General features: G+C 37.1%; 3 protein-coding genes across 8 annotated transcripts in view; all 3 read left to right on the top strand.

The window, feature by feature from the left end:
• The first annotated feature begins 212 nt into the window (after positions 1-212).
• LOC117927617 (histone H4) lies at positions 213-1,481 on the top strand. The gene is made up of 2 exons (XM_034847231.1): positions 213-302; positions 978-1,481. Exon 2 carries the CDS (start codon positions 1,007-1,009, stop codon positions 1,316-1,318), a length of 312 nt encoding a protein of 103 aa, XP_034703122.1. The 5' UTR covers positions 213-302; positions 978-1,006; the 3' UTR covers positions 1,319-1,481.
• A 944-nt stretch (positions 1,482-2,425) lies between these two features.
• Positions 2,426-10,133, top strand: LOC117929318. Of its 5 annotated transcripts, none has more exons than XR_004653738.1 (5): positions 2,426-2,529; positions 3,591-3,790; positions 3,947-6,621; positions 6,726-8,649; positions 8,740-10,133. XR_004653738.1 is itself a non-coding variant. In XM_034849603.1 (5 exons), the coding sequence occupies exons 2-5, from the start codon at positions 3,767-3,769 to the stop codon at positions 8,086-8,088; spliced, it is 3,966 nt and encodes a 1,321-aa protein (XP_034705494.1). In that variant the 5' UTR covers positions 2,426-2,529; positions 3,591-3,766; the 3' UTR covers positions 8,089-10,129. The 5 variants fall into 5 exon arrangements, 3 of the variants coding, with proteins under 3 accessions (XP_034705494.1, XP_034705492.1, XP_034705493.1); XR_004653737.1 differs by having other exon boundaries at positions 6,726-9,658; positions 9,805-10,129; XM_034849603.1 differs by having other exon boundaries at positions 6,726-6,856; positions 6,953-10,129.
• Positions 10,134-16,808: 6,675 nt separating this feature from the next.
• LOC117928746 (SAC3 family protein A) overlaps positions 16,809-26,346 on the top strand; it is a 32,268-nt gene continuing 22,730 nt past the window's right edge. For both annotated transcript variants that reach the window (XM_034848749.1, XM_034848748.1), the window contains exons 1-2: positions 16,809-17,131; positions 17,352-17,429. In XM_034848749.1, coding sequence (XP_034704640.1) covers positions 17,364-17,429 — 66 coding nt within the window. In that variant the 5' untranslated portion in view covers positions 16,809-17,131; positions 17,352-17,363. The remainder of the gene's footprint in view (positions 17,132-17,351; positions 17,430-26,346) is intronic.

Here is a 26,346-nt window from a genome sequence, read left to right as displayed (position 1 = left end):
ATAACATTTTCTTTATTATAAGTTTAATAATGGAAAATCCCGTGAAAATAAAACCGCGAAATATGATTTGAGCCTGGCGCTCTTTTTGCCATGTCAGCAATCCGCCCTAACTTGAATTACATAATCGTAGCCGTTGGTATTGAAATCGACGGCTCTAGACACTCCCCTCAAACCGCTGGCACGGATCGATTCCCGACACCCGCAATCCTCAACTTTCACTATAAAAAACACACCACAGGCCCCCGTAATGATCATTGCCATCACAGTTCTCTCTTTCAATTGGTTCAGAGCTCTTGATTCAGGTTCCTTCTCATACCATCACAGTTCTTTATTATGTTCAATTATGAGGTTTATCCTTGTTGTATCTGTTCTCTCATTTCATAATATTGCGTTGATTGGAATGAAGAAGTTAGGGTCTTATCTGTTTTCTAAATGTTAGGGTTTCGAGCATGTAATTGAAATTCGAGTGGTGTTGTTGTGTGTCTGCGTATTTTACCCATTTTTTTTCAGTGTTTAAGTCGATTTGTTGATGTTTTTGCCAATCAACTGTTGATTTAATATCAATAATTGTCTTCTCGCACTACGGTTGAGAAATTGCATTTAGAGGTTTTATTTGGTTTTGAAGTTTTTTTTTTGTCTCCTTCGTTACAGCGACCAAATTCTGCTTCGCTCAAGTGAAAACTTAGGGCCTTATTTTTTTATTTTATTTTTTGCTGATTGATGTTACAAATCATCGATCGAAAGTTTTCAACAAAATGCTGATTTGCTACAAACGGTTTCTTTATCTCCCATTGTGATTTTATTTTTGTTCTGACGCTGAGAAGTTGCGTCGGGGGTTTGTTGTTTGGCTGTAATTTGCTTAAATTTTCGGTAACCTATTATTCTCAGCAGCTGATTGGGATGCATCTCACGATTCCCTAGTTTCATTTAGGGTTTTTGTGATTCTTATCCTAACCTAACCAGTTCAATTGTTTCAGCTCCAAGATCATCCATTCCTTGATCTACAATGTCTGGCCGTGGCAAGGGAGGCAAGGGCTTGGGAAAGGGTGGAGCCAAGCGTCATCGCAAGGTCCTCCGTGATAACATCCAGGGCATCACCAAGCCTGCCATCAGGCGTCTGGCCAGAAGAGGAGGCGTGAAGCGTATCAGCGGTCTGATCTACGAAGAAACCAGAGGGGTGCTCAAGATCTTCCTTGAGAACGTTATCAGAGACGCTGTGACCTACACTGAGCACGCTCGTCGCAAGACCGTGACGGCTATGGACGTGGTGTACGCGCTCAAGAGGCAGGGCAGGACTCTCTACGGATTTGGTGGTTAGGGTTTGTGAATGGAAAGTCTCGCAGCCTAGAAGCGAAGGCGTTGTGTAGAGGCTAATTTTAGGGTTTATTTTCTTGGATTTAATGGGATGTACTGCTCCATATCTTTGGGCATCATTTTGTGATATATTCTGAAATGAAAACGGACGGTATTTTGAGCATTAATCATTGTTCTTGGGTTTTTTTTTAAACAATTTTTTGCAGAAAAAAATTGTCATGAACTCTAGTCTATTTGATTAAGGATGGTAAAGTTCGGATCATGTTAACCTTACTTGGTTTTTAATCAATTTCCAATTTTGTTCCAGAAGAAATCTTAAACCTATGGGAGAAGGCTTCTTAAACCTATGGGAGAAGGTCTGCTTAAAAAATAAATTAAAATCTAATTAGGTTTTTTTTGAATAGGATAGGAGGAATATTTTTAAAAATTGATTTCACTTATTCTTATCTTTGATGGTAGGATAAGTGTTTATTTTTTAATAGAATAATTTATTTTTTAGATTATTAGATTTAAGTATTTTTTTATTAAGAAAAATGGTTTGGCGAGCAGTTTTGTTATTTCAAGCCTTTATATTTTGATAATATGGCAAGTGGCGGTGTCCTTTGGCGCTTTGTAATGGGCAATTGGAAATGGGGTATCTCTAGGATTTCATGGGGTGGACCGTGATTGTTTTGTTTGAAGTTTGTAATCGAAAGCGATGGCGCATAAGAATACTAAATTGCTTATTGTGAATCTGCGATGGATTGACCAGAGTTTTCCTTAGGGGGGAGGTGTTGCTTCTAAAACAAAATGTTTCTGCATGATTAAATTAAGAAAATGTTTTAAAAAATAAATTATTTGCTACAATTGTAGCCCATTTTTAATTAATAATCTCCTACACGCAAGGTGGGGAGTGGGGACCGCTGCCGAGAGGCAACGCGGTTTCTTAGATGGAACGGCAGGGCCCAGTGGAGGACAGTTGTTGGCGAGTCATTTTCAAAAGCATCACTGTCACTTTTCTATTTAGCAGATGACATGCCAACACGTGTCGACAGGCCATTGACCCAAAGGTCGGTTGGCGTGACGAAGACGCCACTATTCCCGATAAAAAAAATAAATAAAGGGGAGTGGAACACCGCGATGATAGAACTTAGAAGAGATGCCATTTTGCTAGAACCCTAACAAACAGTCTCGGCACGCGAAGAGAAAATCTCTCTCCTCTCGTTTTTCAAGAAGGTGCCGATGAATCTTGTCTCTTCTTTACTACTTCGATTTTCTTCCCTTCTTCTCATGTAATTTTAGTGGCTTCCCTTCTTTGGGTTTTTATTTGGTTGTGATCTGCTTGGTTGATGAAAAGGAGAGGAAATGAAAGTTTTGATTTAGGTTTAGGTTTAGTTTTTTTTTTTTTTTTTTTTTTGTGTGGTTTGTTTTGGGGAAAAAAAAGGTGGGAAAAGAGGAGTTGAAAGGTGGATCTCAGATGTTTTATTTTAATTTTCCTTGTGATCTGTTTGGTTGTCGAGAAAAGGTGGGAATTGGGAAGAAAATATTTTTTATTTACGGGGAGTTTTCCATACTTGGAAAGCCGATGGAACGGACCATGTGTTTTTTTTCTTTCTTTTTCTTCCCCTCCACAGTTTTTCGGGTAACGAAACAAAGGGTTAATATGTGACGTATATGATTCATTATCAGGCATCCCACTTTTTTAATTAAATTTGAGGCTGTGGTGATGGATCTGATCATCTTCTTTCTCTATGTAGACTTTGATCTCCTGTGTGTGCTTAAATCTAGCTTAGCTTATTCAATGTTTCCAAAATGCAGATGATGTTGATTTTATTCATGATTTCATTATCTCTCTTTTTCTCAGTCGTTTTTTTCTTTTATTTTCATGAACCACTCAATTTTGAAATTCAAGGATTAAAAACAGTTTAGGGAAAAAAATTCTTAGAAAAGGACAGTTTCATAAGCAAAGATATATTTCCTGGAGCATGCCCAGCGGGCTTCCCATGTTCTTTTTTAGATTTGTATATGCATGTGAATATTGTTATGATAAATGGAGGTTTGCAGATAAACTATTGTTGTTTAATAGTTTGATCATTACCTTTGGAGGAATATTTAAAAATGGTTATCTTTCAAATATTTATTTTCAGTTTAGCCTAGGGTATTGGGGAAATCTTCCATCCAGTGTTAAGTGAAATTTCTTCTTTGATTGTTTGAATCAAGATTTGTTTGTCGTATCTACATCTGAATGATAATTCTAATCCAATTTATGTTGATTGATTTTGCCATTTTGTCTACAGGTTTTGATCCACAAAATCCTATACATGGAGCCAAACCTATTTGACAAAGGAATGGGTATATTGTAGATAATGACATGAAACCTACTTCAGATGCAATTTCTAGGGTTTTGAGATTGAAGTAATTATATTTGTTTAAGATAGAGATCGGAGATCTTCAAGAGGCACATATTGGAGTCATGTCTGTATCAGGGAATGAAAAGGTGTTTATCTCCCTTTCTTACTTACACTTAATTTTATGCATCACTTGTTTTTTGAATATCGTTTGTGTTTATTTCCTAAGACACTCTCAACTAAGATTAGAAAAATATAACAATTTCTTTTTTTTTGGATATTGATTCATTATCTTCTATTGGCAGCCTGGGATTAAATCTGTTTCCCGGCAGTATAGTGCTTCTATTGCAGGTATTCCTATCAAGAAAAGGAGGTTCCCATTGGTGCGGTCTCCTTCACCTCCACCTGAAGAACAAATTTCACATAGGAACTTATCTCAGGATTCATGTCACTCAAATGCCAGTGTTGTAACAACTTCTTCTGGCGTATCTGATGGAAGCAAGAATTATTTCTCAGAGGAAAGAAGAGAAAGATCTGCTGATAAAAATATTAGTTTAATCGAAAGTGATGCTAATATTTCTGGAGTCAATCCTCTGGAACCAAGCCTTAGAATTTATTCTGGTTCTTCTGAAAGTATAGCAAGCGAAGAAAAGCCCATGCCAGCGGAAAAAACTTCAGGCCAGATCATTTCTGGAAATACAGAGCCGCAATTAGCTTGCAAGGAAGCTCTTTCTCTTCATGTAGGAAAGGACATATTTAGCAAACTAAAAATAGAAAGGGATTATGAACCTCAAGTATCTACAATTATAGGCAGCACTGAATTGTCATTAGGACCAAAGGAACCCTTTGCTCCCCCCTTGGTTGGTCAAAATAGTGAAGGGAGCGGTCAGTTTCTAGAGAAACTAGGTTCTGCTTCTTTGAATTTATCTTTGAGCAAAGGAAAAAGCAGTATCAATTATGGAAGTGGCAAGGATAAGTTGAATGTAGATGGAGCTCATCTTCAGGCTAACAGGTCAAACTGGGATTTGAATACCACAATGGATGCATGGGACCGTTCTGAGAGTGATGGAGCTGCATGCCAGGGAACTGATGGGATCAATTGTTTGAATGTTACCAGTGATACACAAGATATAAAGCCTTTGATACGTTCAGATGGAATGGTTGTAGCTGGTGTTGCTTCTGGAAACCAGTTTCTTAAAGGGAGCAAACACAATCCTAATTTCACCATATCCTCCAAATCTCCTGGTCAGCATTACAATTTTGGGGATTCTCTTGTTCTGCAACTAAGCCCTTGTCTCCAGCCAATTATAGGTGGGGAACATTCTGGATCATCCTCTAAAGTAGATTCAGTCAGGGTTATTCCTACTTCAAACTTATCCACTGTTCTAGTGTCAACTGGAAAGCCAAATATGGCAGGGAATGTAAAATCTGAACCAATTGATGATAGTCCCAAGCTGGATTTTAAGGGATCGAAAGACAACCTTGAGAGATCACTAGATTTTAGAATTATAAAACGTGAGATTGAGAGGTTGGAAACCCTGAAAAATTTAAATTTCGGCAGGCCAAAATTGGATCCTAGAATCATCAAATCTGAACCAGTACATGAGGGAAATCATGGAATTCATAAGACAGCTGAGGGGGCATCACAGTTATCAGGTGGACAGGTGTTTCAATGCTTGGATAATCAATCTCGTGAAGTGGTATTGCCTAAATCTTCGCATTTGTGCCCTTCAGAGCTTCCTACTTGTTCAACAGAGTTACCAATAAATGGGAATGTGTCAAGCCATTCAGGAAATTCCACTTGTGCAAAAGGAATCCATGTTAGTACAGAGGTGCCTCAGAATGCAAGCAATAGTATTAAGCAGGTTGCTTCAGAAACCGTTTCTATATCTGAGGTTCATAAAGGTAAAGAATTGAATGTTTCAGATGTACATGCGCCAGGAGTGGAAGAAAATTTGAATGTTGGTGATCCTGAGCAGTGCAGATTGAAATTGATGGAGGAAGCGCCTTTGGGTTCATGTGGAGATGGGGGGGGCTCTGCAAGAGATGGTGAGGGGTCTGTGAGAAGAGACGGTGAGGGGTCTGTTAGAAGAGACGGTGAGGGGTCTGTAAGTGATGAGGAAAAGATTAACATATCAACTGACATGCTCGAAGATTCTTATGAATCTGATTATGACTCAGATGGAAATCATGATTTAGCTACAGTTATGGAAGCGGAACGATTTGGTGGAGAAGATGATGATGACTATGAAGATGGAGAGGTCCGAGAACCACTTGTGCATACTGATGTAGGCCCTATGTCTGAGAAAAGAGAAGCAGAAGATGTTAATTGTGGTGATTCTGATAATAAAAAAGTGGGTTTTTTGGGTTCTTCTGGTGATGATTGTCCTGCATCACTTCAAGCTGAGGAAAGAGACACCAAAACAGAAGATCCTGGTGAAACAAATAATGATGTTAGCGAAGAATGTCTTGATGCGGTTCCTGATGAGAAAACCGATATGGTTGCTGAGAAAGACGCCTGTTTCGACAAGTCATCAACAGTTGAGATCCCGATAACTGAACTGGACAAAAAGGGGCCCATGAAGCCCATTCGAAGAAAACCCCTTGATCGATCTGGGAAAAAGGAAGTTTCAGAGGACCATGAATCTGAACTATCATCTGATAAAGCAGTCAGTGGAAGTCAAGGAACTGCAGTGGCAGTTGGTCAGGGTACAGATCGGAGCATGAAAGGAACTGACTCAATGGAGAAAAATGAGTCAGCCTTACCTAAGACTGAAGTATCTCTAAATAGTAATGATGCAAATAAGGATGCCAACAGTGGAGGTACTCGGAGCAGGATTATAAATCTACCTCGTGCTTCATATGTTTCATCTTTATATAAAACAAGATCTGTTTCAGGCAGGTCATTACCATCTCGAACCGTAAGAGAGAGGTTCACTGATTTAGTGCCTGAGGGAGATAAATTACATTCTCAAGGGAGGTGATTATTTCTGACCCTGTTGCTGCTTGTTTAATTTGTCCCTTCTTTGGAGGAACCTTGGTAAATATCCTTTTATTTCATTTTTCTTCCTTACATGTTTTCAGGGATGAAATTTTCATTGATGGCCCCCACAAATTTTTGAGAGAGCGGAATCAAGATCAGGCACTGAGAAATTCTAGATTAAGTTTTACCCGAGGCAGAGGAAGAGGTTCCAGCCGATTGGATGCTCTACATGGTGACTGGGATTCTGATCATGACTTTGCACCTGAACTTTATAATGGTCCAACAGATTTTCGTTTCCGTAGACATAAAACTGATGTTGTTGATGCAGATCTTGAATGCAGCAGCTATATTATTGCACCAGATGGTGCTGTTGGCACGGGTAGAGGAGGGAGAAAACCCTTAAATGATGAGGTGGCAGTTTTCCGGCATCCACCTTCAAGGAGGCGATCTCCTGGTGGTAGAGAAGGGCCGGCTACACGAGGCCCTCAAATGGTTCGCAGAATTCCAAGAAATATTAGCCCAAATAGATGCATCGGTGAAGATGCTTCTGATTTGGTTGGACTGAGGCATAGTGAAAAGTTCATAAGGGGTTTGAGAGATGATATTGTAGAGCCAGTATTTACTCGCCAACAACCTCCATTTGAGGGAGTGGAAGGTCATTTTGTCCAAGGGAACAGGAATTTTTCTTCTATCCAGAGGAGGGGTCCTCCTAGAATTCATTCAAAGTCTCCAATGCGATCTGGATCTCCTGGCCCATGGTCATCACCCAGAAGAAGATCACCTGATGGGTTTAATGGACATCCAGAATTGACTCATAGAAGATCTCCAGCAGTTTATAGGATGGATAGGATGAGGTCTCCAGATCGTCCTTGTTTCCCTGAAGAGATAGTGGCTAGGAGGCATGGTTCCCCTCCTTTTTTGCCCCGGCCATCAAATGATTTGAGGGATATGGATTCTGCACGAGACCATGGCCCTCCAAGATCTGTCATTCCCAATAGGAGGAGCCCATCTGGCCGGATATTACTAAGAAACAGTCGGAGATTCGACATTATAGAACCTCGAGAAAGGACAGACAGTGATGAGTTCTTTGGACCCCCCATGCATTCAGGTCGATTTCATGAGCTTGGTGGTGATGGAAGTGGTGAGGAGAGAAGAAGGATTGGTGAAAGACGGGGGCCTGTTCGTTCTTTCAGACCTCCTTACAACGGTGCTGGTGCTGAGGGTTTTCGTTTCAATATAGAGGATGGTCCTAGGCCTTATAGGTTTTGTCCTGAAGCTGACTCAGAGTTCCTTGAAAGAGGGAATTTGAGGGAGAGGGAGTTTGACAGGCGAGTAAAGAATCGACCTGGAAATGCACCTAGAAGAAGCATTGAAGATCAGGAAGGAAATTACAGGCATGGTGAGCAGGTTTGGCATGATCAAGGATTTGATGACATCTCCCGATTGAAAAGGAGGAGATTTTGATTAGGTTGTTTCCTGCTGCTATGAGCCAAGAGTGTAGTATGTGTTGTATTTAATGGAGGTTGGTGCAGCAATTTGGTTATTCATGGACTGATTGTGGAACTTGATTTGATTAACATTGCTGTTTCATTCTCAATTTTCAATCAAGTTAAGTAAATATCAGATGCTAGCGCTTGGAAGGCTTGACGATCTGTAGTCCACAGCAAATAGTTGGTTGATATTGTGATGCACATGCTTGCATGTTTCTTCAGATATAACGGTGGCTAGGTCTTGGACTTATTCAGAGTTTTTCTTTTCCCTAATCATGGGTATAACTGCAGTGTCTCATTTTCATCTTTGCAAGTTCTGTATTGTTATAGGTTATGGTGACACTCTATATACCAAGGGTCATTTTGGGGAAGTTTCTTGTAAGTTGATGGAGATCCTCTATTAAGTTTCTTCACATATCTTCATCTTTATATATGTTGATTTTGGTGCTTGGGCCTGGGCAGAAAGGCATTTAGCAAGGAGCCATCCAAACTTTGAATTTGGAACTTTTCAGCCATCAAAGGGATCATGACTAATGTGAGTTGGTGTTGAACTTTCTTATACTTTCTCATTGCTTAAATTCATCATGCAGTGTGGCATTGCTAGAACCCTTCAACCCTTTTGCAGTGATGTCTACTTATACATGTGACCTGAGATAAGAAGTTGGATTTCACAGGTTCAGACAAGCAATGAAGTGTTTGTAGAGTTCTCTTTATATGCTTTGCTTAATTTAACAAATTGGAATTCGCTCGTATGCATCCAACTTGTATTCATCAGTCTTGGAAAGTAGTACCAATAATGTGTTTTGGGCAGGGAGATATTCTGAGATTCTGATCACCTGCAGGACCCCAAGTGGTTCCAGAGTTCATTGAGTAGTAAGTGCTTCTGAGCTCAAGTTGCTTAAAAAATTTAGGGCATATGCCCGAGGTTTTAGTGGTATCTCAAGGTCTCAATGCATTTCATCAATTGATGGTGTAATTGAGGTTTTTAGTTCTTCAGTTGGTGGTTTGGCATGTGGTATGAGCTTTAAAAGGAAGCAGCCTGTGAGAACTATGTCTTGGAATGGACTCTTCTAATTCTCCTATGGGTTCTTAAAAGGTCAGCTGCCATTTAATGGTAAATTATAGTCTCTAAGGAGATTATCGGTTGTCTATCATAATTGAAAAGGTGAGCCACTAGTTGCTCTATTGGTTGGGTACTTTTGCCATTACTTGTTGATTTATTTTGTACAGTCATATGGAAGCCACCAACTCCTCTACTAGGGTGATTAGGATAGGTTTCGTGTTCCTCATTGAAGGAAGAAGATGTGTTACTTATTGAGTTCTATTTGATCGAATGCCCATTTATGTTGGAGTGGCTTGTATGCCAAAGACCTCAAGGTTTTTTAGATGCTGGGGGAATCTGAGAAGTAACCTCCAGGTATAGGGTATTCTTTTGTTGGTAAGGATGTTGCAAAACCTGGGAAATGGTATTGGCCCAATGGATTTGCAGTACACTAGAACTTGGATCAGTGTCTCATCCTAGTCCCTTGTGCTTCGGAAATCAGGTTTAGTATCTTCTCTTCTCCGGTTGTCTGTTCTGTTGTTAATTTATAATGATAATAATCATAATGAAGATGATGATAATAAATAATTTAAAATGATAATGATAAGTATAGTAATCTTCATTATCTTCTCAAATTTGTGGAAGCAGGGAAGAGTAACAGTAGAGGAGAGCTTGCACACAAACAAGCGATATTTGTGCTGGCTTCAGGTTTCTTCCTTGTTTCAGATTATTCAACTTAGGTTCAAGTTTATCTCTCTTTTCATTTGATGAAAAGCAGGTAAAATATTCCATGAAATTGGTGTCAAAATTTAGAACAAAGATTGAAGTTGTGGACTCTGCTTGTCAATATGGTGAATGACTGTAGCCACTTGCTATCACGATATGTACCGAATGAAATACCTCAGTGTGGAATTAGCTGGAAATGCCGACATTTCTGAGTATTTGCCATCACTTTCAAATAACAAAATTGTCTCAAAGTCCTGTGAGTTGACTCTTTTTTGTAGACTAACAACATAAAGAAGTTGGAAACTAAGCACTAAAAGACATGATACTCAAATTTGTCTTGAATACCATCCAACTGGAATCTTGGCGGATTTGCTGGCCATGTGGATCCATTTTATTAGATAGGTCAAATTTGAATATATATCAATCCCCCATTCCTGCATTGACCAAGTCAAGCCATCAAAATGGGTTTTTGGATTTGAGTTGCCCTGGTTGAATTGGATGCAATTTGAGTAGATGAGAATGTGAATTTCTCGTGTAGAAGAATGTTCCTGTTGTCTTTCATATGTGAAGTTGAATACCGAGGTTAATGAATGTAAGAGTCCATTTAAGTGGGTGAAGGGTTTATGCTCAAGGATATGATATTGAGCTAAGAAATGGGATTTTTTGGGTTTAAGCTATAATGTAATTGAAAGAAGTAAGCCCCAGAATAATGCCTCGCAGAATGTACTGGAGAAAATAGGTAGTAGTGTTTTGTAGTTGGAAGCCTGAATGGTGATGTCTCCTCCATTGTTTGGCATATGGATGCTTACACCTGTGAAATAGGCTGCAATACATCAAACAAACCGGTTTTGATATATTACATATCACAAGGGTTGGTCGTATTTCCATGCATTTCTTTCTCCAAAGTTTCTTACTTGGTAAGCCCTTGATGATAACATTTTTGTTTGGACCCTCTAGTTTTAAATTTTCCCGAAGGCTACGCTAAATTAATCACTAGAGGACAAATTGAGGATGTGGGTTATGGATCTTAGACTCTTACGGCATGTTCAAATACTCGCATTGGACGGCAAGCTGATGAGGGCTCTGAATGTGGCATTTGTTGCACGCACCGCTCACAAGTCATCTCCATTCTTAAGTTATGTATGATTTTTCCGAAAAAGTAGAAGTAAGAAAAATATGTGGAAGTCACTGGCTGCACCCCAGCTACTGTCTATTAATTTCCTCTGTTATTAGCCCATGCTTTCTTACTTCACCATTCCTAATATTGCTCGAGTTTAACGCTTGCTATGCATCATTTCCTTTACCATCCGTCTGTCATCAAATAATTTAAAAATGCATGGTGTTCTAAATTATTTTCCTTATATTTCAGTTTCTGATATTTTCTACCACTAGTTAAAGAGGAGGGTTTAAGATATCCATACGGATCTTATTGCAATTGTCATACTTGTTTGAACTTTTAAAACCTCACATCAAGTCTAAAGATACATATAACAAAATTCAATCGTATTTTAATTATTTTATGAAAAACATTATCATGAGATTTTCTACAACTCCTCATCTCCTTTTTAGTGAGTTTTAACCTATGTTTGGTTTCCTAAAAATTTGAGGGAAAATGTATAGGAAAAAAAAAATAGAGATGAAAAATTGAACGAAAAAAAAAGTGAAAAAAAATAAAAAATAGATTTTAAAAAAATAAATTATTTTAATTCTTTGATATAAATATTACACAATGTGAAAATGAATAAGTTTCTAACGGATTTAATTATACTCGATTTTCTTTGTTATTTTTTATAGGATAATCAAAGATGAGAATTTTTTTTTCTTTAGTACTTTTCGGGATCCAAACATAGCATTAAAAATGTATTAGTGAATACGGTTTTTATTATGTCATTTTCATCTCTTTATTAAGGGTAGTAAAAGTATAAAGTTTCCACTTTTGGTATAAGTAAATGATACGTTAAAATTCTGTTAGAGAAATGAACAAATGAAATAAATACGTTGAAAAACTAATCAATTTTCTCCCTTCCTCCTTTTGTTTTTTCTTCTTCTTTTTTTCTTCTTTTTTTGTTATGGAATCTTACAACAATAGGCGGTTCTGATCTAATATTTCACAACCCAAATCCGATCAACCCAACAGTTTGAGTCACTTTGCTTGGTAAGCCCGGCCCGACCTCAAAAAAAGTGTCATCAGGAACATATAGCCCATTTGAGCTTCTTATCGATAAGATGTCAAATAAGAGTGTGTTTGACAGTGATTTTAGAAAGTATTTTTAGTATTTTTTACATTTAAAATATTTTATATTTAATGTATTAGAAATACTAAAAACACTTTTTAGAATCACTGTTAAATGTACATTCGTGCAGTTTCTAATTAGCATAAATAATAATAAAATATATCTAATTTTCTACTTTTAGGGATTTTAGAAGTGCTTGCTAATGCTTAAAAATTATATATTCGATAAAATTTTAAAAACACTTTAAAGATAATAGAGAATCATTCAAGGTGATTTTTAAACTGAAATTGATATTTTTTTTCTTATAAAATACTATAAATAAAAAGTATAGGAAATAAGAAAGTTATGAAAGTACTTTTAAAAATGAAAGAAAATGCTTTGTGTGCTTTTTGAATAAATACTTGACAAATGGTTTAGAAAACACTTGAATTGAAATGAAATGGTTAAGAGTTGCTTAGCTTTTAAAACTCTCTCTTTCTCTCTCTAGTACAATTTTCTCTCCTCCATCTTTAATTTGTTTTATTTGTCTAATCTTATTTGCATGACTTCCAATGGCAATGACATTGACGGCCACCACGGTCGGTGCTCACCCTCCTCCCTACACACCCTTTTTCTAATTGTAAATCTTTCTTTACTTTATTATAAACTAAGTATATAAGTAGATAATTTTTTTAATCATGATGAAAGGTTATTATCTAGTTTTTTTTTATCTATTTAATAAGAGAATAGAGATTCTCTTCGTTTTGTATTTTAGGCTATATCTAGTTCTTGAAAAGTTTTAAGAAAATGAAAGAATGATAAAAAAAATTAAGACCTATTTGATCATGTTTTCTAAAACTTATTTTTAAAAACTATTTTTTATTTTTTAAATTAAAAACAGCTTTAAAAAACAAGTTTCAAGAAACATGTTCAAACATATCTGTAATTTTTTAAAAAAAAAATAACTGGTAAAAAAACCTTTTGCTTATTTTTTAAAAATTATTCTTTATTTTATTTTGTTTTAAAAAAACTGTTTTAAAAAATAACAGTTAAATAGTATTATAAATTTTAAAAAATAGTTTTTAATTTTTAGAAACGAAAAATTATTTTAAATCACAAAGGCAAACAAATTCTTATTTTCTCATATTTTAATTTTTAGGTCAATAAGTTAATTTCGAATACTGTTGTTGTTTTGTATTTAAATATTATTTTCTTTTGATTTGATATGTTATTTTTTTGGAACAAATCATTTTTTCCCCATAACATTTTTTTATTTATACATTTATTTTTTAATCCTCTTATTTTCTTCTTCCATCCAATCCATGCACTCAAAAATCTTGACCTAATATGTTCTTCTTCCTCTGCCTGTCTTCCCCACAGTCTAATCATTCCTTCCTTCAGTTTATTTCTTTTATTATTCATCTTATTTTATTCTCCACTTTGAAATTTAAAAATAATAATAAAAAAGGAACAGAGAGGTAAGCCCCCATATACTGTCCTTGTAATATAATCCAATATCAGGGGTATAAGTGTAATTTTCTTATACATATATATATATTAAATTTTATCAAAAATAAAAATAATATTTTATTTTATGGGTTTTTTTTACAATAAATAAAATTAAAATATATAATATGGCATTAATAAAACTTTATTACTTTTCACATTATTCTTTATGATATTTTTTTTTATTTCTTTGCATTTAAATCATGATTTTAATTGTTGATAAAATTTTTATATTATGAGAAATTATATTTGCATCCACTCAATTTCGGTTTACATCTATTTGAGTAATGAAATTATATATAATAAAAATGCTCTTTTACGAGATAACCAAACTACCTCAAAGAAGAATAAATATGTATCGATATCTCTCTCATTCTTCTTCCATTTCTTCTCTTATAATCCCTCCATAGACCCTAACAATTTTTTTCAAAAAGAAGTTGTGTTTCTCGCTCATGAATGAACAAATAATCATCTTTATCGACAATACAAGTATAAAATTATACATTTTTATAGTATTTTTTGCATTTCTTTACATGTTTTTTTTACTTTAAATAAAAAGGTGTCGTGAATAATATTCGAAATTGAGAGTTAAATAAGGTATAATCGTCTTACACTATTTCAAACTTTGGACACCCCAATGTATGTTTGGTAGTATAGTTTCAAATACTCTTAAAGAACATCACATGTTGTCAAACACTTTTAAGAATGTCCAACATTGTACATCCAAACAACCATTTTTTATTTTTTATGTAAAAGAAAATTGCATTTTAATTAAATTTCTTATATAAAATATTGTATTCATACTAAAAGTTCTAATGATAATACACTACACCGTTGATATCATTCATCGTGATATGGAAGCGTTGATCAAATGGATAAGAAAGACAAGTAAGGGTAATAAAATGGTTATTATAATCAGATAAAAGCCTTTAATTACTTTCATTTGTGAAATAAGTGAAAAAATTGACAGTGACAACGAAATGTGAGTGTATATTTACTTTTAATGGTATGAAGTTGTCAAACGATAATAACTATATTTGTAATCAAATGTGGAAAACATAATCACATTAGAGCATGATAGCTTGAAAAATATTATTTTGTTAATCATTTAAGTAAAAAAGAAAAAAATGAGTATCTTAGTTGAAATGTGATAAAATAAATGATATTAAGTTGAGAAATATATTGAATAGTTTGAAGCAAAGAAACGAGTCTAATTGTAGCACATTGAGGCAACATGGAATGCAAAATTATAAACAAATATCACAAATACAACAATCAATGCAGAGATTAATTGAGTTGAATTGCATCAAATGACATGGAAATAATGAATAAAATTGCTACATTAGGGGCTTGATGCTTGCATACCTAATATCCCTTGATTTATAGTTTGCATTTACAATAGTGTTGATCATGAACTATACCTGCAATAAAAATAGATATTTAACATCTTTACTTGAGAGAGTTAATACAATATCAACAAATAGAATTTTGTTATTTCATCTGCATATTTTTTGGGTGAAAAAAATATGATAACCACACACGAGTCTTATAAAATTTGAAAAGTTTGATATATAAAGACTTTCTTCAAATAGTACTTTTCGTTAATAGAGAACATATTATTATGACTGTACTACATAATATGTTCATAACCTCTTCACATCTTATACGTAGGTGATATATATAAAAAAATAATCATATAAATTGTAAAGATTAGTTCAAATCAAAGGCAAAGTGAGATGTTGTTTGTATGCGAAATGTTTAGTGTTTATAGAAGCCGAAAAGATATATGAGAACCATCTCGGTGCCTTTGAGAGACAAAGCTAAAGTTATACAAAACAACTAAATATTATAAATTTAATGAATACTTCTATATAAAGAAAAGTTTGTAATAGTTTACATAGAAAAAGTACATATTAATAAAAATAGAGCGTCTAATAGCCAACCCAAAGTAAAGTATACAAGAAGTAGTAATAGTTTACATAGATAAAATCATGTATTTCAATAATACTACAATAAGTATATAAAGAAGCTTAGGTGTATTCAATTTTTAATGCTCTTATTTATTCTTCCATCCCTCCACCCACTCAAAATTTTGACCCTAATGCATTATTCTTCCTCTTCTCGTCTTCTCTACAGTCAAACAATTTCTTCATTTTTTTTTCGTTCATCTTATTTTATTCTTCACTTGAATAGAATCAAAAGGAAAAACATTTTTTTTTTATAAAAATAAAAAAATCATATTTTCAGATAATATATTTTAATTATTTTCACTCAAATATTGTTGTAGAAAATAACTAACAAACTTGAAGAATAATTAAAAATAAAATTTAAAACATATTTAAAAATATTAAAAACATGTTAAAAATATTTCAAATTTCTAAGTATATATATTTGTTTTATAAAATATTAGAGAATAATTTTCAAAAATTGTTATCTAAATCTACTTTATCACAACTGTTTTAGAAAACAATTTTTAAAAATAATTTTTGAGAATTTTTGAAAAATAAAAGTCTATTTGAAAACTTAAAATATTTTTAACCTATTTTTAATATTTTTAAATTTGTTTTAAAAATAATTTTATATTTAGTATTTTATTTTTAATTATTATACATGTTTTTGAATAATTATTTTTGAAAATAACTTCTATAAAATAAGTGAAAACAATATAAAATAACTAAAAAATGTTTTTAAGAATAAGAAATGGAAAACGGTTTTTGGTTACCAAATGTATTTTCTATATTTTTTGTTCTGAAGAATATAATTTTAAAAATAGTTCCCAAATAGGCCCAGTTATCTAACTTTATTTATTAATTTTATTAAACATAAATTAAAAATTTATTTATGAGTTTATTACAATAAATAGAATAAAAATATTTAAAATGTTATCAATAAAAATTTATTATTCTTCACATTATTCTTTATTATATTTTTTTTATACATATAAATTTAAATCATTAGTTTAATTGTTGATAAATTTTTTAATATTAAGTAATTTAAATAAAATTAATAATGACGCATTCTATATATATATATATAAAGGTTTTATTTGGACCACAAACTCTATATAACATGGTATATTAATAATTATTTTGATTAAATTAAAAAAATCAATTATAAATTAAAAAAGTGAGAAATTGACACATTTACCCTCAACGAACCAAAGATATTTCTTTCCACACCGCCAACATTTCCAGGCCAAACCCCAAACACGACCCAACAAAGAGACTCTAGATTTCTCTCCTCTCTGTCCCTCTCTCCCCATCAGAAATTTCATCCGATTCTCTTCCATCCGTGATTCTTTGATTTTCCTCCCAATCTCTCCTTATTTTTCAAACTGTTTTCCTGCAATTTTTTCTTTATTCGCTACTTTGTTGTATCTTATTGCTTCGCACATCACATTTATTTGCTTTTTTGATTTTTCTTTTTGCTTCTTTTTTGATCTCAATTTGTTTTGTTAATTTCTCCCTTCACCGTCCGATCTGTTGAATCGCCACCGATAGAGGAGTTCTGGGTTCAGTTTGTTTCCGAAGGTTAGAGTCGTTTGTTGTAAGATTTGTGAAGTTGTTTTAGGGTTTTTGTGTTAAATTTAATTTCTTTAATTTGGGTAGGAAAGATCAGTGTATCTTTTCTTTCTTTCTTTCTTTCTTTCTTTTTTTTGTTTGGTTGAATATGATGGTGTTTTAGATTAAATGGTTGTGTTCGTGGGTTTACTTTATGTGATTTAATATGATGTGGTGTATGATGAATCAGGATGCTAAAGAGATGATGAATCAAGTAGGCAATACTGACACCATAACTCAGCTCCAACTCGACCCCAATTCGCTGGAGGTATTTTTCAATTATCTTTCTTTCTCTAAGTACAAGTTTTTGTTTTTTCCGTGCATGAATGTATTTTTTCATAATGCGGGTTTTGATTAATTTAAATTAAGTTGAATTGACTAGAACCAGAATTTAAAGTATTTTTTTTTTTTTGCTAAGTAAAGTATCGTTGGTCATAGACCCGTTTACTATTGTGATGGCAAATAGCTTGGTAGTTCTAATGGTTGAGTCAATTTATATAGTGAGAATGCAGATATGTCCATCTCTTTAAGCTCATAACTGGGTGAGCAATATGCCTTGTAGGCTTTTAGTAATTTCTATGATAAGGGCAGAGAGGAGTAGTTTTTAGGATTTCATTTACAGAATGGCTAGTGATTTTTTTTTTAATAGAACCTTTTGGCTTATGATTATCAACCTAGATGTACTAACATAGTCAATTTGCCATGTTGTGTAACAACCTTTAGTTTTGTTGAGACATGGTTCACTAGGATTCATTGATTGGTTGAAATTGAACCCAGGTTCTTTGTTTTGTTTTTATGTGTTAGGTTTGGGCTGAATATATTGTAATAACTTATTATTATCATTTTTTGATTCTCCTAATTTACTTCCATATAGTATGGTTTCAAAGCCTAATAGATGTATTTTTAAACACTTTGATTTATTTTATCAGGATGAGGGAAGCTTATATCAAAATGAGGGTTTAGTGTATTAAGTAGTAGAAAGTTTGTGATCCTAACGTGAGAGGTGCTTAGTGTGTTAGAAATAAAAAATGCTAGTTATCCTTCAAGTTCAAACAGATCAAAACAGAGAAGAAGGAAAAAAAAAGACAAATTCCAATACAAGGATAAGAGGTACACTCCCAAGGAGGCAAGAAATCCCCTATGCAATATCTAGCCTAAAAACCACCCCACTTCATTGTCAACATATAAATATCTTGTTAGCTAAGCATGGAATCCGAGAATGAGACATCCTAGTTGTATTGTTCAACCAAATGTACAATATCTATAGTCCTTTATATTTACAAGAGGTGCAAGATAAAAATAGCGGTTGAGTTGCTCTTCACAAGTAGTGTTTTTTTTTTAAATAAGATCTTCGCAAGTTGATGAAACCCATAGAACTTGTCAAGGAAAAGCCTTCCAACAAAGCTAATGTCTCCACTTCTATAGTCAGTCCCACCTTGGTATGCTTGGAAAATGCTTTGGCCAAAAACCTTCCTTGCCTTTTAACACTCTGCTGGAACCTGTGTGCCTTGGGGGCAAAATGATCTCTAGTCACAATACATCCTAGTTCTATTGATAAATCAAGGATCTTGTTCAACTGAGGGGTAGCTCAGTTGGTCCGACCTTGGGTTTGCTCCCTAATGGTCACCAGTTTGAGTCCCCTCAGGGCCACTGGAGGTTTACCCGGTCGTTAACTTCAGGTCCCCGTGAGATTAGTCGAGGTGCGCGTAAGTTAGCCCGGACATCCACGGTTATCCAAAAAAAAAAAAAAGGATCTTGTTCAACCAAACGTCCAATATCTATAGTTCTCTATATTTATGAGAGGCACAAGATAAAAATAGTGGTTGAGTTGCTCTTCACAAGTCGTTTTCTTTTATAAATAAGATCTTCACAAGTTGATGAAACCCATAGAACTTGTCAGGGAAAAGCCTTCCAACAAAGCTAACGTCTCCACTTCTATAGTCAGTCCCGCCTTAGTATGCTTTGACCAAAAACCTTCCTTGCCTTTTAACACTCTGCTGGAACCTATGTGCCTTGGGGGCAAAATGATCTCTATTCACAATATATGGTGTTCAAATGAGCAAATTAAGTATAATATATCTGTTCTAGATCTAGTGATGAAGATAATAACTCCTATTGTGACTTATTTTAACAAGTTAACTCAATAAAGCTTCAAACAGGTTTCGGAAAAGGCTTGTTATGTGGAAGAGACGGTATATATCAAAAGGAGGAAGACTCACCCTAATCCGGAGCACTTTCTCTAGTATGCCTGTTTACTTCATGTCTCTCTTTTATTTGCCCAGAAAAGTAAGGCTGAGGTTGGAGAAGATTCAAAGGGATTTTCTGTGGGGTGGAGGAGCTCTTGAACAGAGGCCACATCTTGTTAGGTGGAACTTGGTTTGTTTGGAAAGAAAGAAAGGTGGTTTGGGTGTGAGAAATTTAGTTTTGATGAATAAAACTCTCTTAAGTAAGTGGAATTGGCGCTTTGCCATAGAAAGTGAGGCTTTGTGGAAGCAAGTGATCAGTCACAAATATGGTGTAGAGGAGGGGGGATGGTGTGCTCGGGCCGTAAGCGAGAGGCATGGTGTAGGGCTTTGGAAAGCTATTAGAAAGGAATGGTTGGGTATGTATAGTAGTTTAGCCTGCCGCGTGGGTAGTGGTAGGAGAGTGAGATTTTGGAAGGACAAGTGGTGTGGAGATGAGCCTCTTTGCGAGTCTTTCCCTTCTTTATTTGCCATCTCCCAGGCTAAAGATGCCTGGGTATCAGATGTGTGGAACCCAGATGGTGTAGGGGATGGCTGGACCCCTATTTTCTCAAGGGCGTTTAAAGATTGGGAGATTGAGATGGTGGAGCGTTTTATGCTAAAAATCCAAGCCTTTAGGGTGCAAAGGGAGGACGAGGATAAAGTGGTGTGGACAACATCTAGAAGTGGAGTTTTCTCTGTCAAGTCGCTTTATTCTATTCTAGAGCTCAGAGGTTCTTCTTTGTTCCCTTATGGTAGTATTTGGAGGGCGAATGTGCCTCTTAAGGTAGCATTCTTCGCTTGGGAGGCTTCTTGGGGCAAAATCTTAACTTTGGAGCAACTCCAGAGGAGGGGGTACTCTTTGGCAAATAGATGTTTTCTTTGCCTTTCTGAAGTAGAAACGGTGGATCACCTTTTACTTCATTGTGTTAAGACGTGGGCATTGTGAAATCTTCTTTTCTCCCTTTTTGGTGTGGCTTGGGTTCTCTCTGGTTCAGTTAAGGAAACTCTCCTTGGGTGGCATGGAGCGTTTGTGGGGAAACCCGTAAAAAGGCGTGGCAAATGACCCCTTTATGTATATTTTGGTCAGTCTGGAAGGAAATAAATTTGTTGGCTTTTGGGAATGAGGTGCTTTCGCTGCAAAGATTGAAATATTCTTTTGTATGTGATATTTGGTCTTGGGTTAGGGTGTTTATAGTTTTGAGCCATTTTTCTCTTGTTAGCTTTTTTGAGTGGCTAGGCTTTAAGTAAGGGTAGGGGTTGTTGTCTATTTCCTCCTCCCTTGGTTTCGAGTCTGTGGGTTGCTTTTGTATACTCCCTGTATACCTAGAGGGCACTACTTTGGTGTTTCCTCTTCCCGTTTAATATTATTCTCTTTATCTATCAAAAAAATAAAAAATAAAGCTTCAATCCTAACTGCTTGTAATTGAATTTTTCTATTATATCATTGAATTTTCCTATTTTAGCTGCATAATTTTGGAAATTTTAAATTGCCAAAGTGCTTTTTCCTCCAAGTATTTACAGTTCATTGATCTTTTGATGCCTCTAAGCCGTTGGGGGGCTTTTCTTTTTGCTTGAAAGCAACTTTGTATGGAACTGATCTCTTGTCTCTCCTTTCCGAAAGCAGTAATATTAACCCTAAATACTATCATTTCTTTTATAGAAGTTACCTCTAGCCTTAAGCTTGCCCTTAAGTAAGATACAACTCAACTACTATCATAATATATATCTTTTATTATGTGGTTGGGTTTGTTTGACTGCCTGGTCCCTCAAACCTTGGTAATTTGGTTGAGAGCCTGACATTGTGTTAGAAATCTTAAGCGAGCTCTTAATCGCAGTCTTGGCCAAAATGAGTTTTGGTCAAAAGTAAATTAGATGGATAAAATGTTACATATCCACGACAAGTTGCTCTTCTAGTTAATGGGACCTCATCTTATCTTCTTTCAAACCTCTAGGGGCTTGAGGTAGGGAGATCCCCTTTCCCCTTATTTGCTTGTTTTGGTGATGGAGGCTCTTAGTTGGATTTTAAGTAGAGCTAGGAAATGGGGTTTTATTTTGGGATTTAAGGTGGGTGGAAGGGGTGAGGTGGGGATAGAAGTGTCTTATCTTTTGTTTGTCGATGGTATCCTTATTCTTTGTGACACCAATCAAGAGCAATTGGAATCTTTGAGTTAGGTTTTCATGTGGTTTGAAGTATTCTTTGGATTAAAAATAAATTTGGAGAAAAGTGAGCTAATAAATTAGGGGAGTGGCTAATGTGGAGTGGTTAGCTTTTGAGTTGGGTTGTATGGTAGGGAAGCTGGCAACTATCTACTTGGCCCTCCCTTTGGGAGCTCCTCCCGAGTCATTAAGGGCGTGGGAAGTGGTGGAGAGAATTTAGAGTAGGTTGGCGTTGTGGCTGAAAAGTTGAAAGCTCTAAAGTCTTTTTTGAAGAGTTGGAATAAGGAGGTGTTTGGAAATGTTACAACTAGAAAGGATATGGCTTTGAATCTGTAGGATTTTAGGATTCCAAGGAAAGGACTATGGCCTTGACTTGGAGGAGCAAAATGCTAGGAAGTAGGCTAGGGAGGAGTTCAAGAAGTGGGTTCTGTTAGAAGAAACTTCCTAGAGACAAAAATCAAGGGAATTATGGCTGAAGGAGGGTGATAGAAACATCAATTTTTTTTTTCACAAAATGGCTAATGCCCATAGGAGAAGGAACTCCTTGGGCAGGATTAAAATAAATGGGAACTGGGTCTTAGACGAGAGTGAGATTAAAGAAGGGGTGGTCTAGGCCTTTCAGTTTCTTTTGGCTAAAAATGGGTACTGGAGACCTAGTTGTATGGATTTACCCTTTGATGCTTTAGGAGGACATGATGTGGCTTTGTTGGAGGTCCCATTCTTTGAGGAAGAGGCCTTCAAAACCCTCTTGGATCTTAGTGGGGATAAAGCTCCAGGCTTGGACTCTTTTTCTTTGTTGTTTTGGCAGTTCGGTTGGGATTTTGTGAAGGATGAAGTGTTGGGCTTCTTTAGGGACTTTCGTGAGCATGACAAATTTGTATAGGGTGTGTGAATGCTTTTTTCCTAGTACTAATTCCTAAAAAGGGGTAGCGGAAGACTTTAAGGACTTTAGGCCTAGAATCTTGGTGGTTAACCTTTATAAGTTGTTAGCTAAAGTGTTAGCCAATAGATTAAAGAAGGTGGTGGGAAAGGTGGTGTCTTGTTTCCAAAATGCTTTTGTGGAAGGATTCTGAACTAGATTAGTTCCAAAAGAGAGGATGAATTTTGTTGAATGAATGTTACATGTGCAAAGGTAATGGGGTTACTCCTTCATTGTTCCAAAGCAAGAATGTTATGACAACTATTTTATTCTCTATTTGGTGCGAGATGGGTGATGCACTCTGCAGTTAAAGGAAACCTCTTGAGTTGGCATGACTCATTTGTTGGGAAGAAGCGGAAGAAAGCTTGGAGGGTTGCTACCTTGTCCTTGTTTTGGAGTTGTAGTAGGAAAGAGATAGGAGGTTGTTTAATAATGTTGAACAATTGATTAAAAAAAAGCATGGGAGAGAGAGAGAGAGAGAGGGAGTGAGAGAGAGAGGGGGCGTGAGGGCGAGTGAAGGCGCGTGCGACGGCGACAATGAGGAGTCCGGCTAAGCGAGTCGAAAGCGGTGCTTCTCGGTGGAATCTAAGACCTTCGAGCTTGCTCTCGACGAAAGGAAAGGACGGCGTCAGATCCTCATCGTGGAGAAGAAGAGGGGGGTCTCGACATGGGTTCGCTTAGGGTTGGAAAGCTTAGGGTTTTTTAAGGAAGGGTTAATCCATTGTATACGTGACGAAGAAGAAGGGAAATGGGAGAAGGAGTGGAGAGAAAGAGGAAAGCGGTTCACCTTGGCTTGGGGCTTCAACAGCGCGGGTGGCTTTTTAAAGTTGGGGGTGGTAGATCTGGAACGCAGAAGGTCCTGCATCTTCTTACCGAGAGGTAGGAGGGACAGAAAAGGTTGGACGGACATGGCGGAGATGATCTGTCAAATGGAAAAGCTGGCTGGAAGAAGAATGGAGATTCAGGAAGATCGGGCCGGCGGAAAAACCTCTCCGGCGAAGTCATACGCAGAAGCAGTCAAGCACTCCAACTGGAAAGGCACAAATGCGATCAAGATGAAGGTCTCGAGGGAGGAGTTGGTCGGAAACTTACAGAAGTTGGAACACTGCCTTGTCGCGAGCTGGAAATCCAACAAAAAGCAAGAAGAAAATATGGAGAGGCTGGGGAGGCTTTGGGCGAGCTCGTGGGGCTTAAAAAGCAAGCTAGGGCTGGCTAAGCTGGAACGAGGTAAGGTCTTGTTGGAGTTTGAAGATATAAAAGAGGCTCACAGAGTGGCCTCATTGGGGAGCAGAGCAATAGGAGGAGTTCATTTGAGTTTAGATCGCTGGAACTCAAAGACGGGCTGCTGGGTAGAGGAGGTGACGATTCAGGAAGCCTGGCTTAAGATCTTTGGTCTGCCAATCTCGTTATGGAGCCCGACGATATTGAAGAAAATAGGGGATGAATGTGGGGGATTTGTCGAACTTGATGAACGGACAAGGACGATGGGGGAAATTCAATGGGCTAGGATTCTGGTCAAGCTAATAGGCGATATTAGACCGAGTATGTTAGAAATTTAGGTAGAGGAGGAGGTTTACTCCTTGTCGCTGTGGTGGGAAGTTAGACCCGTGGTGAGAAGGAGCTTTTCCGCGGCGGAAAGCACCAGGAGAACCAAGGACAGGGATGAGGTGCTTTCACGCGCGGAGAAGAGCGTGGGGAAGGATTTGAGAGGAGCGGGAACCGAGGGACTGCTCCTGCCAGATGATGGGAAGGCTTTGCAGGAGTATGGGCCGGACTTAGGGCCCGGGAACCAAGCCTATGGCCCGTCGTCTGGGAATTGGGATTACTCAAATGGTAAAATGGTTGGGTCGTCTTCATATGGCCCAAACAAGTTTATTAAGGAGCAGGAGAAGGAAGGTGGGCTGGTTAAGCTTGATGGGCTTCTGGGCCGAAAATTAAAAGGAAAGTCAAAGATGGCCGGGGAGGCAGAGATAGGCCCATCTAACTGGGCTGCTGAGATGGGCTGCCCCTCTAGTGCAGAAATGGATGGTTGGGAAAGGGAGGGCCCAATTGCTGCCCAAGAGAAGGCTGGTCTTTTGGGCTGTGTCGTCTCTAAAATAGGATCCAGTCCAGAGGATCCATTGCTGTGTTGGGAGCCAGTAGAGATCAGAAGGGATCAGAGGGCTGAAGGCCTATCCTTGACTGACCGTGCGTTTAAAGAAGAAGCCAAGAGGTATGTCCTGAGTTCCAATCTTAAAGGAAACCGGGCTTTGGGGGATTCTTCTCTTCCTTCTTCTAATTTTGATCGGGCTCTAGAGGGGGAGTCTTTTGATCATCCAGGGGGTTTAGAGGAGGAGTTATGGGGGGATAAGTCAACTTGGCTAACAGTCTATGAGGGGAATGTCGAAAAAGAGAAGGGATCCTGGAAGTTGGGAGAGGCCAATAAAGTCCGAGGTAAGGCTAGGGGCAAGGAGGGGTATGCTGATGCATCAGGACCTCAAGTCAATGAAAATGAGAAAGAGGAACTATGGGAGGATGACAGTTTAGCAAAATTTAGTGAATTTCTGGGATTCTCTACGGAGGGGTTGGAGAGGGAGATACTGAACTTTCTGACTAAAATCAGAAAGAGGAGGGAAAAGATTCACAGCAAGGAGCTCTTGGAGAAAACCAAATTCGAAAGGGAACTAAAGAGGCTGGAATGCTCCGTCAATTACGAGGGGGGGAATAAACAGAAAGGTCCTATTCAGGGCAAGGGGGATCAGATGATAGTTGTCCAATGAAGCTGAAGATTATAAGTTGGAATGTGAGGGGAGCTAATGACAGCTCTAAGAGGAAAATTATTAAGAACTTTATAAGGAGTCAGAGGGTGGACCTAATGTGTATTCAAGAAACCAAGATTCAGGAGATGTCGGAAGGCATTGTGAGAAGCCTGGGTACAGGAAGATTTTTAGACTGGAGAGTCCTTAATGCGGAGGGGGCTGCGGGTGGCATTTTGATTTGGTGGGACAAGAGGGTCTTGGATATATTGGATTGGGAGGAGGGCCTTTTTACTCTGTCTTGTAGATTCAAGACTATTGAAAATGGGGCTACTTGGGTTTTTACGGGAGTGTATGGTCCTTTTACTAAAGCGGAAAGGGAAGGTATGTGGGAGGAACTTGGGGCGATAAGAGGTCTTTGGGACGATCCCTGGTGTCTTGGTGGGGACTTCAATGTTATTATGTTTCAGCAAGAAAGGAGTAGTCAAAGTAGAATCAGTTCAGCCATGAGGAGATTTGCAGAGACGGTGGATGAATTAGAGCTGGTGGATTTGCCTCTACAGGGGGGAGAGTTCATCTGGAATGGGGGTTTTAATAATCAGGCGTGGGCGAGGCTTGACAGATTTTTAGTCTCCCAAAGCTGGTTAGATCGGTTTAATGGAGTCACTCAGATCAGGTTATCTTGTCCAATTTCTGACCATTTCCCAATCGTGTTAGAGGGGGGTGGAATTAGTAGAGGCCCCACCCCGTTTAGATTTGAAAATATGTGGCTGAAGGTTGAGGGGTTTAAGGACATGGTGAGATCTTGGTGGCAGGAGATTGAGGTCAGGGGCAGCGCTAGCTTCAGATTGAATGTTAAAATGAAGGAAATTAAAAAGAATCTGAGAGCTTGGAACAAAGAGGTTTTTGGGAGGCTGGAGACCAATAAAGCTGCAGCGTTAGAGCAAGTAGACCATTGGGATAGGGTGGAAAGTGAGAGAAACTTGACTGTGGAGGAAGCTGACTTAAAAAAGGAAGCCAAGGACTCATTTAAGAAATGGGTGCTGTTGGAGGAAGCCCATTGAAGACAGCATTCAAGGGAGATTTGGTTAAGGGAGGGGGACAGAAATACGGGGTTCTTCCATAGAATGGCTAGTGCACACCGAAGGA

The sequence above is a fragment of the Vitis riparia genome, chromosome 13, assembly GCF_004353265.1.
Source record: "Vitis riparia cultivar Riparia Gloire de Montpellier isolate 1030 chromosome 13, EGFV_Vit.rip_1.0, whole genome shotgun sequence".
In the NCBI taxonomy this organism is placed as follows: Eukaryota; Viridiplantae; Streptophyta; class Magnoliopsida; order Vitales; family Vitaceae; genus Vitis; species Vitis riparia.
The sequence above is the reverse complement of the archived record's forward strand: the minus strand, read 5'-3'. Positions and strand labels throughout refer to the sequence as shown.

What these genes read in the sequence shown, in the direction of transcription:
- LOC117927617 (XM_034847231.1), top strand. Translation starts at nt 1,007, where the DNA reads ATGTCTGGCCGTGGCAAGGGAGGCAAGGGCTTGGGAAAGGGTGGAGCC.
- LOC117929318 (XM_034849601.1), top strand. Translation starts at nt 3,767, where the DNA reads ATGTCTGTATCAGGGAATGAAAAG. An exon ending in CTGTATCAGGGAATGAAAAG is followed by an intron (nt 3,791 to 3,946) that starts GTGTTTATCTCC and finishes TTCTATTGGCAG; the next exon opens with CCTGGGATTAAATCTGTTTC. An exon ending in AAATTACATTCTCAAGGGAG is followed by an intron (nt 6,622 to 6,725) that starts GTGATTATTTCT and finishes ACATGTTTTCAG; the next exon opens with GGATGAAATTTTCATTGATG.